A 16,843-nucleotide genomic window follows, 5' to 3' on the forward strand; every position below is an offset into this window, starting at 1 on the left:
AGTGAACTCCAAGCCCACGTGGTTGAACTAAAAATCCAAAGAAACAGACTAAGAAATGACGTAAACACCATGATCAGAACCGCAAAAAGAAATTTCATCAACGACAAAACTGAGGAAAACAAAAACAAACCCTGCGAACTTTGGAAATTACTCAATAATCAACTAGGCTGCAGTAAAAAACTTAAAACCAGATTCTCAAACATAAACATAAAGACGGACAACACGCTCATCACAGACAAGCTGGATGTAGCCAATTACTTAAACATCTTCTTCACAAACATAGCCACAACACTGGTAAACAAACTACCCTCCCACTCAGGGCATTATGGGGTAGAACACATAGTAGCATACTACAAAAACCTAGGGGTCCACAAAGACGACTTCAAACTTGAAATGGTAACAACCGATGAGGTACTCAAAAAATTGAGCGCCCTCCAACCTAACAAGGCCACTGGCCATGACAACATCCCCTCCAAATTCCTCAGAGACGCAGCAGCCGCCATCACCCCAGTCATCACACACATAATAAACCTCTCTATAAGACAGGGGCACGTCCCCAAGGACTTCAAAATTGCGAGAGTGACCCCTCTACACAAAAAGGGCAGCAAATTAGACCCAGGCAACTACCGCCCTGTTTCTATTCTTACCTCCATCTCGAAAGTCATGGAGAAAATAGTCTACGAACAGGTCGAAAAGTACCTGGCGGAAAAAAACCTAATCTACGAATTCCAATCTGGCTTCAGAACGTCCCACTCCACTGACACATGCCTCCTCTATTTGAACGACCACATCAAACAAGAGGTGGACGCTGGCAAATACTGCGGCATGGTCATGCTGGACCTACAAAAGGCCTTCGACACTGTCAATCACTCCATTCTAATGGACAAGCTAAAAGCAATTGGTTTTGATAGCCTATCAGTGAGCTGGATGCAATCCTACCTGGAGGGGAGAGAACAGATGGTAGAGGTAAACGGTACTCTATCCCCCCCCCTCACAGTGAGCTGTGGTGTTCCACAAGGAAGCATACTAGGACCGCTACTCTTCCTAATTTATGCAAATGACATGTCGTCAGCCTGTGACTGCAACTTGTTCCTGTTTGCGGACGACTCAGCCCTGCTGGTCTCTGACAAGAACAAATTGCAGGTTGAAAAAACCCTCAGCACGGAACTAGGCAAAATCTGCATATGGCTCGCTGATAACAAACTATCATTACACATGGGCAAAACAGAGTCCATTCTCTTCGGTTCAAATAACAAACTCAGCAAGACCGACGGCTTCTCAGTTACAGTGGGTGACAATATTGTCACAAGGAAAGACGAAATTACCTACCTGGGTTCCATCCTAGAGGCAAATCTTTCCTGTGACAAAATGGCATCCAATGTAATAAAAAAAGTCAACCAACGAACTAGATTCTTGTACCGGATCTCCTCTCTGGTAAACAAGAATACCCTGAAGACTCTGGCAGGAGCACTCATTCAAGGGTACTATGACTATGCGTGCACCTCATGGTACCAAAGCACCTCAAAGGCGCTTAAAACAAAATTACAAACATCACAAAACAAACTGGTCAGACTACTACTTGACCTGAACCCCAGAACCCACCTCACCCCTGCCCACTTTGCCAACCTAGGATGGCTTAGAGTAGACGACAGAGTACAGCAACTTGCAATGGGCCTGGTCTACAAGATACACTATACGACCGGGGTGCCCATGTACATGTCAAAATACTTCCCAAAGGTCAGTGAATACCACAACCACTACACCAGAGGAAGCTCAACAAATCATGTTAAACCCAGATTCGGCTCAAACAAGGGACTAAACACGTTTCGCAATTATGCCACAACAATGTGGAACGCCCTACCCAAAGCTGTAAAGGAATGTGAATCCCTGCCCACATTCAAAATTGCCCTTAAAGAGCACCTACGGGAGGCTGCAATTCGAAACTGGCCACCGTAAATGCCCAAAACCCCCACCACCTCCTAATAGACAGTCTCCTCCCCACCGCATGTATATATTCCCTCCCCGCCGTATGTATATTTCCCTCCCACCCACCCACCCCCTCCTAATGTACAGTCCCCTCCCCATCATATGTATATACTCTGTCAGGATCTAGGGGTAACAGTACTGTATATTTGAATACCGCCTATGTCACAAATGTATCAGTACTAAATACCTATATGTCCCTATGCCATAAATGTCATGTATGTTGTGTATGTCATAAATGTCTATATGAATTGAAAATGGGGGACCCTGATGGAAACAAGACAAACGTCTTTCTCAGGTCTGCATCCCCTTAACAATTGTATGTATTGAGCCGTACTGTATTGTACCCATTCTGCAATCTGTTAAATAAAGTTTTCATTCATTCATTCATTCACCAGAGAGGAGATCCGGTACAAGAATCGAGTTCGTTGGTTGACTTTTTTTTATTACATTGTATGCCATTTTGTCACAGACTCACAGTCATAGTCATATATCGGTATCGGGCACCTTTAGAATGAGGAAATTGCGAGCAAATTTGACACTTAAAAAAAACTATTTTACGTAACTGTTAGCTGCTACTTGTTGATTTAGGACTGCGCTTTTGGAAATGTCGGGGGAATGCTCAGCCCAGCCCTCCAGCGCAGCTCAGCTCTCATTTGCATAGATATCTATGCTCATTTGCTCACATGGTTATGTTGCGTAAACTACCCAGGATTCTGTGGGCGAAGAGTAAGACACCGAAACCTCGCCGAAACAACCAAACCGTCAGCCGGTGAGAGAGGATGCGAAGTGGTAAGTAGGCTAATGGTGAAGTTAGCTTATTTACACACACACACACACACACACTAGTTTATGTCGTATTTTGCTATGCAGGCGCTGCCACAGCTGAAACGAAATGTCGAGGCAGGATTGTCCCCGAAAACTGTTCCTGTCAGGCTGTCACAAAACGACCGACAGTGTTCCAACTTGTATCTTGCGGTATGAAGTTGTAGCCTGCCTACTGTTGTCATTGGGCCAAATACATCGGAATTCGTTTAGTTCAGCGTGGAGGCTAAAGACACCCGATCAAAATACTGCTGTCATAGAATGTCAAGGAGTCGCTGTTATTATATGATCTATGTGTGTTACAGTTTGGAAAGCCGATATTGCGACTACTGCCGCTGTTGACAGTGGCGAGCCTATCGCTGTTGAGCCCACTCCGTCCTGCTACTACAGTACGTCATCACATATCAGCTGTTTGGGGTAGAACTTCGAAGAGCTGTTTCATAGATGGGGAGATGAGAGGGTTGTTGTGCAATTTTAGAGCTGCCCCAGATTCAGCCTACAGATAAAACAAGACTTGACACCTAAAACAGTTGTGTGAATACCAGAAATTCTTCTAGAAATAAGGTAGGCCTTTTTATGAATACACACATTTAAACTTGTTAGTTCAATGTGTCTGCTCTGCATATAATGTTGTTTTAGATGTTATTGTAAGACAATTACCTTTTGTTATACATTGTTGTAGCCATAGAAAACGACGACTTTCTCATCTCTCTCCATTATCAAAAAGTGTGCTTGCAGGAGGAGCTTAGTCAAATATCAGTCATAAAATGAAAGAAATAGCAACACAATGAACCAATATGTGACGTTATAGAGTCAGCCTTTGTGGGGTTTTTCGGTGTGGAACGTAATATAAGGCCCAACCTAGGCTATAGTGTCACTGTCAACGTGTTGCGTGAGTAATGGACCTTTAACCCCTGAGTCAATAAATAACACGCTTATATCACATACAAATCTGTTTGTTTGCAGCCTAGATGAGTCATGGGGATCTCCAGACTTCCTCCACATAGAAAAGCATGGTTGCCATGTCTGGCTGACAAATAGAGTTGGGATATCATATATAGAGCTCTGGCATAATTTGTCACCTTCCCTTTCTTCCTTTTCCAGTCCCTCTGCCATGGAAGTTGAGGCTGTGTTCACAGCCTTGGAAGTGGTGTGCTACGAGAGCATCACCGCTCTGCGTGGAATTCCTGACTGGTACGGTGATGGTGCCAGGCGCTTGGTGACTTCTATGGGACAGATCCGGGACCACGGGCGAGCCCTGGAACCTGTGGTCACCGGCTTCACCGCTGTCTACCACCATTATGACTTGGATGAAGAAACCCCCGGGAATGGCTACCGCACGCTCGTCAAGGTGAATACACTGAATGCAGAGTTTGTGGATTATTTTCTAGCGGAGTTATTCACCACAATAACGTTTGTTCTTGTCAAACTAAACCATAGAGATGCGTAGTGTGTATCAGGGGTATAATATATAAAGAATATTGGCTGATATATCAATATTTGAATTTTTTACTCTCTAATATCGGCATTGGCCCTAAACATCCAATATTGGTTGGGCTCTACATTTACATTTACATTTAGTCATTTAGCTGACGCTTTTATCCAAAGCGACTTACATGTTCTGTACGACAAGCCATCAGGAAGGGCACAACTCTATCAGCTGAGCAACAATGTTCATCAAAGTGTTGAGTGCTACAGTGTAGGTTAGTTTATTAGGACAAGTGCATGACAATATGGTTAGTTAGGGTTAGATTATAATTTTTTATATTTATTATTTTATATCTAGTATCGGCAATTGTACTGTGTAGATAGGAACTGCCCAATCTCTGGACTAAACAGATTCTCGATCTCTGCCATCATCTCTTAGGTTGTGCAGTCCTGCCTTTTGCACATCATTCAGAAGGGCCGCTACATTGCCTCCAGCTGCCAAGGTGCCTTCTTCAGGGCGGAGCACAACGCCTCCGAGATCGAGTCTTATTGCGATGCCCTGTGCCAACTGCGTGCCCTTCTCTACCTCGGCCAGCGGCTGCTCCACGACAACCCCCACGGGCAGCTGTATTCACTGCAGGACGGGGAGCTCAGTCAGAAGTTTGTGCGAGAGTACACCACCATGCACAAGGCCTGTTTCTACGGACGCTGCCTCGGCTTCCAGGTGAGTCGCTCTGCCGACGCCGGTGGTGAGGAGTTCTGCACTTGTTCTGTGGATATATATATATATATATAGGCCTATATCCTTTTTTTTGTGATCATATTTTTTTTTTTTTTTCACATATAACAAGATATACCATAATACAATAATAATAATTTTAATAATAATTGAAGGAATAAATAAATGAAATAAGACATGACAAATTAAATCAAATAAATTATAATAAACTATCTTAAAATATATTAACAACATATCAACAGACATAACAATAGCATTGGGGTCACAAGACAAGGATAATAGGAAAAATAAATAATTGATATATATATATTAATAAATATATAAGTATATATAGAAATAAAATAAAATTATTATAATAAAATTATAATGCTAAAAGACATTTCTTCCCCCAAACCCACCCCCCACCACAGGACCTCTCAGGACCAACCATCCCGATCTCGCTCTGTTGCTAGATCATTGACTTTACTCTCTCGTTCTGTGGATATTTCTAACGGGACTGTTGGCAAGCGGCAGGTCATTATTAGAACGTGATCTGGCTAACTTGCTAATCCTGCTTTGTGAAATACCGCCTTGTATGTTATTATGATAGGTTAAAGAAAAATGATGGTCATATAGATTTTGGATTGTGGCTTTAAATCAGCCCAGCACACTACCTTGGTCCGTTGTGATGGCTGATATTGACGTTCTTTTAATTTTTCTCTCAATAGTATTCTCCCTCCCTGCGACCGTTTCTCCAGACTGTGGTCATAAGCATGGTCTCATATGGAGAGACCTTCGGGAAACAGCAGTCTGGAATAGGTCAGTCTTTTTTATTCCACATAGTCTTTGTGTTGATGGCTTTGAACTTTCAGGTCTTGTTTGGCCTTGTAGATGTCTTCTTGATGATGATGATGATGATGATGATAACGATGATGATGCATTCAAATGGAAGATCCCCTGCTTAAAATCACTGTGTGCTATTAACCCACTGTCCTCTAGTGTTTTGTGTGATCCTCATTTGTAAATTAAGTCATTGTGATACTAGAACAAATTACGCTAAGGAATGATCTTGACGGTCCCATATTTTACACTTTTGCAGTGTTTTGTCTTGTTTAAAGGCACAGTTTATGAATACAGGCTGTGTGCATCTCTCTCTGGACTGAGCATTTTGATACTTGCACAGTATTCATATAGCACCTAGACCTGCTTTATAATAAAAAAAAAGAACAGTATGGGACCTTTATATTAATCAAATCTTCCCAACGAGAATCTCTAGGTAAATACTACAGTGTTGCATTTTTTTTTTGTTTTTTTTTTTTTTTTTTAGGTATGGCAGCCCTCTCCCTCCTCACGTCAGGGAAGTATGTCATCGATCCGGAGCTGAGGGGGTTGGAGTTTGAGCGCATCACCCAGAACCTCGACATGCAATTCTGGAAGTCCTTCTGGAACCTCACAGAATCTGAGGTTTTATCGGTAGGCAAGGGCGAATATTAATTTGTTATTAGTATGGTGGGGATTATGTGAAAAATCATTATGCAGCGGATAGAAGCATGACATTTGATACACATGTCACTTGGGTGATCCTAAGACATCCTACAACGGGTGCCCAAAAAAAATTCATAAACAGGAAGTGAGTTATTGACGAAATTCCAAATGGCCATCTAAACTGTGAAATTAAAATAAATCACAAAAAGCCTTGCATAAAAGCATAGTATTTGGTATGTACATTAAGTGATCCTTATATATCCTAGAAGGGGTGCCCTCAAAAACGATTAAATAGGAAGTGAGCTGTTGAAGAAATTCCAAATGGCTTTTTTACTTTACTTTATCTGACTTTATCTTCTTGTTTATTTAGCATTCTGCATCTTATTTACATTTGCACTCTGCATCTTGTTTACATTTGCACATTGCATCTTGTTTACATTTGCACCCTACATCTTCTTGTTGGTTATTACTGTCTAGTATTGACTTGTGCGTCAATTCACATGTTCCAGCACATTGGCATAATGCTGTGCAAGGTAACCCAGCATCTTGGCATCGACACCTTCAAGAACAGAGGGGCTCAGCTTTGCAGCAACACTTTAGGGGTTCTCTACAAACTTTGGCAGCCTCTGGCAAGAATGTCCATAAAGGTGTCAGTATGTTGGTTGTAACTGAGGGGTACAATTCCCTGACTGTATTACTAGATATGATACTTACTACCACTACCTTTGTACTTAATATTCGGCCACCCAGTACACGGCATAAATATATTATCATGAACACTCTCACGTAGATGAAACGGATCCAACACAAATGTACGAATTAGAAACAGGTCTTTATTTCCTACACAGCGATGGTGTGTAGAATAAGCACTTAATCACTTAATTACATTTATGAATTGAAATAGTATGCACTTTTATGGCAAGGAGTATTCGTCGGTATATCGATAGATAATGTCCAATCTCTGAAGGCGCAGGTGGTAAATATACGACCTGGAATAGTTAAGGAATAACAGCAATGATACTTTAATGATTATAGGCTGGATACACTAGAGGGGGTTAATCCGGTCGCTTGTAAGCCGACAGGAGTAGGAGGGGGGGGGGGGTAGAATCCAGCTGCCTCGTCCGGCCAAGGGTATCCCAGGTGAACCCACTGTAGTGCCGTTCAATGCGCCGGCGATCCTTGGACCACAGATGAAAGCAGGTGGACTCTTTGTGGGCCGGCTCTCTCCGGTCCACGGGGGAGAGATGTGGAGAGACCTCGTCTTGCAGAGCGTCTCCTCACCTTGCGTCCTCTCCAGGGGGGGGGGTTCCAACACACGGTAGTGTCGGGGGTCTTTATCCATAGAATAATCAAAGTATCCAAAGCATAATCCGTGCCTGGGAAGGCGGGCTGTCGTCGGTAGAATAATCCGGTATACAGGTCCACTCGCTCGTCGGCTCTGGGGCTCCTCGGGTGCAGCTTCACATAGGGTCAACCACCCTGGGTAAGCAGCCAGTTCTCTGCCCGAAACGATGGGGTACTGACTACGGTAGTATTCTCACCGCACGAAGCACTATATATTAACAGACTATTATTAGCTTAATAGACTACGTCCAACTCGACGATATAGTGCCAAATATGACTATTCAAATATTAATATACACGATGTCTCAATACCGATGGTAGGCCGAACTTGGCCTTACTCCCACACGTGGCATCGCGGGGAGGCTTTACGTCTGTGACTCTATTGGAGGGTAAGAAACTGGACTGAAAAGAAAGTCCTACTTTAGTAGCGCAGTATATATACGCACTATGAACAAATAGTCCCATTAGTGGTGCGGTAGCCAGATTCCTACGCGGAACTAGGACTTGTTCGTACATGTCGAGCGGTACGTTTGAACTGGGTCTGAGGGGTATGGCAGCCTGGCACCAAGGTCTCGACCAATAGTAGAATGGAGACTATTATGGGATGTTCAGTAGGCTAGAATGGATATTCAATGCATATTGTACAAGGAATATACAAGGGATATCAGGGAATATTAGAGAATATACAAATACAATTAAATACATATATATAAATAAATATATATATTCGGTTTAATCTGGCCCTTCACAACATTGGTCCATCCATATTTTTCAGGAGAAAGTACAGACTGGATAGCCTTCAGACTTCCGGACCAAATGCTAGCTCGGTATAGTGCTCGATTTGAATGTTGTAGCAGTGCAGCCTGTGTGGGAGGAATGTTTTGCATTGAAAGAAATTTTTTAGCAAACAGATCCTTCCTTAAATCATTTGACTTTTTCAATGTCAATTGTCTTGTCAGAACACGGGTGTATCTTTCCAGCAACGCAAAACTGTTTGCTTCCTGCCTAAGCAGTTGAAAAGGATTAGTCATCATAGCAATGAAGACATGTGTCACTTCTGGAAATGATTTCCATGCAGCCCAGGCTGTCTTTTTGCCTTTGCCCTAGAACTGTGAAGTTGAATCACAGCCTGTGAATTAGTGGAATTTAGAAAATTGTATTGATTCATATTTCCTGGAAGTTTTGCCCCATACCAAAAGCAACCCAGAGGCCTAGATTTGGGTAGTCTTTGGCAGGCTGTCCATACAGACCGACGAGGATCACTATGATACCTGTATCCACTCTTTGAATTACGACTGTCTGGGCACCCTTTTCTATAGCATCTTTTAGATTGATGCATAGTCTAGTGTCTGCCCACTCATGGTCACACTCTGGCATTGGGGCTAGAGGACCTGCTGAAAGCACATGCCTCTCTAGGCACATACACTTGCTTTCCTGACTTTACCTTCTCAGGCTAGCATTTCAAAGAGCTTTTCCTTGTTCAATGGGTTGTTTTTAAAAAACAATTATCATTCAGAAAATTATTAATTTGGAAGGTCAACTCATTACAAGTGTTTTTTCCAGCCTATATTTGGTGTTAACATTTTGTACATTTCCGTGGGTTATTTTGGGCAAATACTATATCATTAGTCAATTTACTATACATGTAAAAGCTTTAATTATCACAATCAGCCAAAATGTCAGAATTGTATCACCTTTTAGGAATTTTGAGTCTTTTCTGGTGGCTATTTTGGATTTTCCCTTTTAACACTTTGAGCGCCACACTTATCGGTTATCTCTACCACTATCTATGGCCAGCTTGATAGTCGTTTCCGCGGTGTTTCACTATATTTGCAAAGCTGTGTGTGTGTTCTGTATTATAGATGTGGAGACAATGGTGTGGCTCATTTGACAGACATTACTTGTAGTGCAACATGGAAAAAAGTTTGTTTCTACACACTGTAGTTTGTAGTTTATTACACGCTAAACATCGTGCATTTCCAAGATAATCCAGTCTTTTTTCATAGATTGCGAGATAAAACGTGTTATGTGCAATAAGCCCGAATCATTCTGGTTGGATTCCCTGAATCCCCAAATCAAAGGTATATAACAAACACAGAACTGTGATCGTAACTTGTTAGAAAAACACGTTTCAGATTTGGTAAAATAGATATAGAATATACCTTACCTTAGCCAGAAGGTATTCCAAAAAGAATAATTCCAAGTGATCGCATCGCCATCGCGATTACCAGTGTATGTCTATACACATTTAGATGGTAAAATAGGCTTAGGCAACGGAATTTCGAGGCGATCCGTGTGAATCTCTGTTCAAGCAGGAGGCGGAGCCCCTAAAAAAAAAAAAAAAAAAAAAAAAAGTGAGACGTGTATCAACACCAAGCCTTTCCAGTTCAGACACAGACAATACTGCCACCTGGTGATAGTCGATCGGCATTGCAATTCAAACATATACAAACGACTCAGGGACGACTCGAATGATCCGGATGATGATTTAGACCGGGGATAAGAGGAAAAAGGTCAAAGGATCAAAACCCGCAAAATCTCGGGTCTGGCGCTCAACCGCTGGCGAGTTAATCCGAGAAATCTCGGGTCTGGCCGTGAATGAGTTAAAAAGCCTTTAATGGGTCCAAATCTTTGGGTATCACTTCTGAGATGGTGAGATACATCCTAAAGAAGGTGTGTACCTAACCAAATTTGGTGCTTTTATCCGTCACATAACAATTTGGGCATTTTCTTTTTTAGCTTAATCCCCCCCATACTATATCCAGCACACTGCTTGATAATAACTTGATAATGTGACAATTAATCGTTTGCAAAATCTCTGCAAGTCATGCCTTCCTTAGTTACTGTTGCTTAGACAAACTTGTCAAATTGATGACTGTGGTGTCAGAGCACTAATAACTGAGGAAGTAGAGCCTAATAATCCCTTTCACACTGGAAGACAACTATGTGTTGAAGCTGGCTTATTGCTGGCTTTGTGTTCTAGGGGAAAGGGTCACAACAATATTTTCCAGATTACTAATAAGCCTCCTTCCAACCTAGTCACAAAGCTGGCTTGGAGCCACCTGTTTGTGCTGTGTGAAATGTGCAGGGAGAAAGCCGCCCTCTTTATGTATTTCTATTATGAGGAGTATATAAGTATAGGCTTCCACTACTGCCAAAGCTTCCTTTTTTCCTGGTCATGGTCAAGTTAGCTAGGAGACTTGCCTGAATCCCTAGAAGTAAAAAAGAAAAAGAAAAAAAAGGACCAGTCAGCTTCTGCACCATCTGTAACAGCTGAGCTGTGCTTTTTCATGTGCTGTTTAGCAACAAACGTCTGGTGTGGTTTTGTGTGTGAAAGGTGACATTCAGGCAAATTGGTGGCTGTCTAAATAAGTCTGAAACTACTTGTTTTTCAAGCTTCTCAAAAGGGCTTGGGAAAAAACATTTGTGGTGGATTGCCTTGTCAATTATTACACCAAATTACCTGTTGTGATGTTCCTTTTGATATGGATCTGTATTCATGGTTCACTGCATGTCCTCTTTCTGTTCTCTCTATCTCTCTCTCCTTATTGGTTCCATGGTCCACCTCCTCTCACAGGGCTTCAGCAGAATAGCCTCTATCCCAGTGCAGATCAACCTCACCCTGTCTCTTCCTCCTGTACCCCTGCACCTCCCCCTGGCCACAGACCCCAGTTTCTCCGCCACAGTGTCCCCACCACTAGCCCACTGGGGCCCCGGGCCGGTCCACCTGCGTCTAATCTCTTATGAGCTGAGAGAAGGACAGGTGAGCCTCCATTGCTGATTGTGTAGCAATTTCATCTTAGAGCCACCCTATTGTGGACATGAAGTAATATCTTCTATTCTTTTCTCATTCATTATATATATATATATATATATATATATATATATATATATATATATATATATATATATATTGTTTTTCATTATTATTATTATATATTTTTTTTATTGTTATTTTTATTTATTCTTTTGTTTTTTTATTTATAATAATTATTATTACCGTATTGTTTTGTATATAAGAGTGTTTTTTGCTGCAAATTACACCTTGAAAATGGGGGGGGGGGGTTGTTTTAAATGCAATCTAGAGATTGGAAGCATTGCAGTAAATAAACCACGACTTTGGAGCGATATTTAACCCCTTTCCTGGTAGTATGACAGGTTTGGTATCAATGGATTCGCTTAAAAACTGGGCCTGGTACAGCCTTCAAAAGACAGTGATGTTAATGTTGGATTATCCACTGGCTAATCGTTTCAGAGGGTTGAAAGTAAGAACAAGTTAGCCAAGGTCAGGACTGAGGAGTTATAATTCACATTTTAAGATCATGGTGATCAATGAGGTAGTTTATTTGAAATAATATTGGTTCAACATATGGTTCTATTTTTCACTCGAGTTCTAAATGATCTAGAAATAGGCCTACCAGTAGGCTACAGTTTAATACAATACATTTTTATTTTATTTAAATAACTCAAGATACATTTCTGTGCATTTTTATATATTACTCATGTAACATATACCAGTACACATATATAGGCTACTGTACATACCTTGTTTTATTCAATGTGTTGGTATTGCTGATATCCTACACTCTGGTCAGATGAGCTATACTCATTTTCTTTATAAAAAGAAGATTTGATCTTCAAAAAACCTTTTTCCAAAAATGTATCTTGAGAAAGGGGCTCAGGTGGGTCTGTATGGTGTACAATTTACATCACGGTATATTTGTTAATTGTGAACAGTAGCAGTATATATCACGGTATATTTGTTTTTCTTATTATAATAATAATAATAATAATAATAATAATAATAATAATAATAATAATAATAATAATAATAATAATAATAATAATAATAATAATAATAATAAATGCAGGAGCAGTGCAATTTATTCCTGGGGGGGTTAACTATGAGGTTTCTATTGGGCTCTTCCGTTAGTATTCTGTAATCTGTTATTCTGTAATCTGTATATTATGACAAGATTGACATAATTTAGGTCATTGAACTGTCAGTTTATAGAATATGAATAACAAATTACAAATATTACTAATATAACTTTTTTACTCTTATAAATGTGCAATCAAAACAGTGTCAGTGTATATGTCTATACACATTTCAATGGTAAAATACGCTTAGACAACGGAATTTCGAGGCAATCAGTGTGAATCTCTGTTCAAGCAGGAGGCGGAGCCGCTACAAAAAAAAAAAGTAAGACGTGTATCAACACCAAGCCTGTCCAGTTCAGACACAGACAATACTGCCACCTGGTGATAGTCGATCGGCATTGCAATTCAAACATATACAAACGACTCAGGGACGGCTCGAATGATCCGGATGATGATTTAGACCGGGGATCAGAGGAAAAAGGTCAAAGGATCAAAACCTGAGAAATCTCGGGTCTGGCGCTCAATTGGCGAGTTAATCCGAGAAATCTCGGGTCTGGCCGTGAATGAGTTAAAAAGCCTTTAATGGGTCCAAATCTCTGGGTATCACTTCTGAGATGGTGAGATACATCCTAAAGAAGGTGTATACCTAACAAAATTTGGTGCTTTTATCCGTCACGTAACAATTTGGGCATTTTCTTTTTTTAGCTTAATCCCCCCATACTATATCCAGCACACTGCTTGATAATAACTTGATAATGTGACAATTAATCGCTTGCAAAATCTCTGCAAGTCATGCCTTCCTTAGTTACTATTGCTTAGACAAACTTGTCAAATTGACGACTGTGGTGTCAGAGCACTAATAACTAAGGAAGTAGAGCCTAATAATCCCTTTCACACTGGAAGACAACTATGTGTTGAAGCTGGTTTATTGCTGGCTTTGTGTTCTAGGGGAAAGGGTCACAACAATATTTTCCAGATTACAAATAAGCCTCCTTCCAACCTAGTCACAAAGCTGGCTTGGAGCCACCTGTTTGTGCTATGTGAAATGTGCAGGGAGAAAGCCGCCCTCTTTATGTATTTCTATTATGAGGAGTATATAAGTATAGGCTTCCACTACTGCCAAAGCTTCCTTTTTTCCTGGTCATGGTCAAGTTAGCTAGGAGACTTGCCTGAATCCCTAGGAGTAAAAATTAGGGCTGTCTTGCAGAGAAGGCCTTCGACCGTGTCGAGTGGCCTTATCTGTTTGAGGTGTTAACACGATTTGGCTTTGGAGACACATTCGTCAAATGGGTTAGATTGCTTTGTACAGGGCTTACGGCAGAAGTTCTGACGAATAGCAAGGTCTCTAAACCCTTTAACATTAGTAGAAGTTGCCCACAAGGGAGCCCTTTATCGCCCTTGCTTTTCATTCTTGCGATCAAACCATTTGCTATAGCGGTGAGGACGCACAGTGATATTCATGGATTCGAGAAGGTCATATAGAACATAGGATAGCCCTCTTCGCCGATGATGTAATATTAATGCTAAAAAATCTACACAGATCTATCCCAGCACTCCTAAGTCTTATTGAAACATTTGGGAAAATATCTGGTTATAAAGTGAATCACTTCAAATCATCTATAATGTTACTCAATGAAAGAGAGATGGAGGATGGGCTTGTTTGTGCTTCTACTCTCAACTCAACAGATACATTCACATATTTGGGAATAAGAATTGTCCCTGAGGTGAATAAGATTTCTCAGATAAACTATGACCCAATTCTGGAAGCTAGTACTTCTTCAATAGAGCGTTGGACATCCCTACCTATCTCAATTATCGGCAGGATTAATATTCTAAAAATGAATATACTCCTTAAATTTCTCTACCTATTCCAGAATATCCCTTTACCTCCTCCCTCGTCTTTGTTCACAAGAATCAAGAAACTGTTTACCAACTTTATTTGGCAAAATAAACGCCCCAGATTACGTCTATCTCTACTTTACCTACCATATGACCGAGGAGGCCTGAAATGCCCAAATATCCAATGGTATTACTGGGCAGCACAATTGCGGACGATCATGTTTTACTTCTCATCGGAGAATCCCCCTGCTTGGATCCATTCAGAATCCTGCTCTGTTAAACCGAGCTTACCCTTGCACCTGTATTTGTATTCTGCAGACCGTAAATATCTGAAGAAAAATACAGACCACCCCATTATTTTAAACATGATAGATGTGTGGTTTGACACACTCAAATATTTGAATATAAATACGTCCCGATCCAGGTTCAGTCCTATTTGGGGCAATGCCAATTTTAAATCAGGGCAAAACGATAGTGGATTTAAAGTATGGGCTGAAAAGGGGTTAAGGAAAGTGCAAGACGTATACAGGGAGGAGGATGAAGTATTCATGTCCTTTGCGGAAATATCTACAAAATATGATATTCCGAAACATCACTTTTTTAAATATCTTCAGCTAAGGAGTTTTATATCATCTCAGAACCATTCATTGGATATACCGAACATTTCCATCTTAGAGGTAGCAGTCACTAGACACTGTTATGGTAAAGGTCTAATTTCAATGCTATACGACTTATTTGTATCTGGTTCAGATGAATCATCTGAATCAAAACTGAATCAATGGAACGAAGACATAGAGGAGGAAATATCTTTAGAAGAATGGAGCGTGGCATGTAAAGAGGCACAGAGTCAGACAGTCAGTAGCAACCTAAAACATATACAATATAAATGGCTGATGCGTACATATATAACTCCTGTTAAATTGCATACGTTTAATGATAATATTCCAGATACTTGTATTAAGTGTAGTGAGGCAAGGGGGACACTGTTCCACTGCATATGGGAATGTGTGAAAGTGAAAACCTTCTGGCAAGATGTTATTGATCTGATCGATCACATTTTATCAAAGAAGTTGCCATTGAATCCCAAGCTTTTTATTCTTGGTTTATATCCTACCACCCCACATCTACAACGCAAAGAGTTTAGATTTATAGATATGTGCATATTACAAGCAAAACGTGTAATAGCTCTTAATTGGAAAAATGTTGATGGACCAAGAATTGGTATGTGGATTAAAGAAATGGCTTCAAACATGTCAATGGAAAAGATGGTGTATATTGTTAGACGTAAACAAAACATTTTTGATAATGCCTGGGGACCGTTTGTGTACTTCTTAAAGCATAATACGAATGTTGGGAACTTGCTTCAACAAGAACAGGATTAGGGGGAGTACTGTGGGACAATTCTTATTATTGTGTAAAAACGACAAGAAACACCCTTTACTTAATGTGTAAAACATTTTGGTTGTATTATTTATTTATGTTTATTTTTTATTATTTAAATCCGTATCCTTCCTATGTGAACCTGTTTTTGAAGTTAATTATTATTTTGTGGGGTGGGGTTAGGGGAGGGAGAACGGGGTGAAAATGTTTGCTGAATACTGCTCTGCTGATATAACGTTACATGTTGTAATTTGCAAACTAAAACCCAATAAATATATTGTTAAAAAAAAAAATAGGGCTGTCTTAAATGCTTCGAAGCTTCGAAGCTTCGTTCGATGGCACAAGCTTCGAACATTAAAAAAAATATCGAAGCTTAAAAAAAAATCTAAATTTTTTTTCATTTTTTTTATTTTTCATTTTTTTTTACTTCGGTTTGTGTGTGTGCGCGCGCATGGGGCCATTGGGTGGGGCCGGGGGACAAATACACTGGAGGAAAGTAACCCAGCTTAGCACTGCCCAAATTATATCATCACTATTGCCTGTTTGAAGGATATCATACTCAAACACATATACACCACCTACACGCCTATTCTCAGTCCTTGCCCCACAATGGTGAAATGAACTACCCACCCCAGTTAGGACAGCCGAATCCCGTCCAATCTTTCGCCGTCGACTAAAGCCGCACTTCTTCAACCATTATCTGAAAAAAAATAAAAATCTAACCCTAACTAACCTTACTGTCATGCACTTGTCCTAATAAACTAACCTACACTGTAGTGTTGTCACGATACTGGCATTTCGACTTCGATACGATACCTTGAAAAGTATCGATACTTTCGATACTTTAAATACCAAAAAAAAAAAAAAAAAAAAAAATTTATTATAATTTTTTTTTTTTTTTTTTTAACAAATTTTGCTTTTGTTGCTGGTTGATTCTCCTCAGCTTCTCTCTGGTACTAT

General features: G+C 40.4%; 1 protein-coding gene across 3 annotated transcripts in view; it reads left to right on the plus strand.

Moving 5' to 3' along the window:
- The first annotated feature begins 2,454 nt into the window (after window positions 1-2,454).
- lipea (lipase, hormone-sensitive a) overlaps window positions 2,455-16,843 on the plus strand; it is a 37,116-nt gene continuing 22,727 nt past the window's right edge. Inside the window, exons 1-7 of one of the 3 annotated variants that reach the window (XM_084313446.1) lie at window positions 2,455-2,775; window positions 3,114-3,197; window positions 3,913-4,159; window positions 4,676-4,960; window positions 5,683-5,773; window positions 6,282-6,427; window positions 11,361-11,546. In XM_084313446.1, the coding sequence (XP_084169572.1) occupies window positions 3,923-4,159; window positions 4,676-4,960; window positions 5,683-5,773; window positions 6,282-6,427; window positions 11,361-11,546 (945 nt within the window). In that variant the 5' untranslated portion in view covers window positions 2,455-2,775; window positions 3,114-3,197; window positions 3,913-3,922. Of the gene's footprint in view, window positions 2,776-3,113; window positions 3,198-3,255; window positions 3,373-3,912; window positions 4,160-4,675; window positions 4,961-5,682; window positions 5,774-6,281; window positions 6,428-11,360; window positions 11,547-16,843 lie in introns of those variants that run through there. The other 2 variants (XM_084313447.1, XM_084313448.1) reach the window with 2 other exon arrangements.

Source organism: Notolepis coatsorum (genome assembly GCF_963971535.1).
Source record: "Notolepis coatsorum genome assembly, chromosome: 4".
NCBI classification, from domain to species: domain Eukaryota; kingdom Metazoa; phylum Chordata; class Actinopteri; order Aulopiformes; family Paralepididae; genus Notolepis; species Notolepis coatsorum.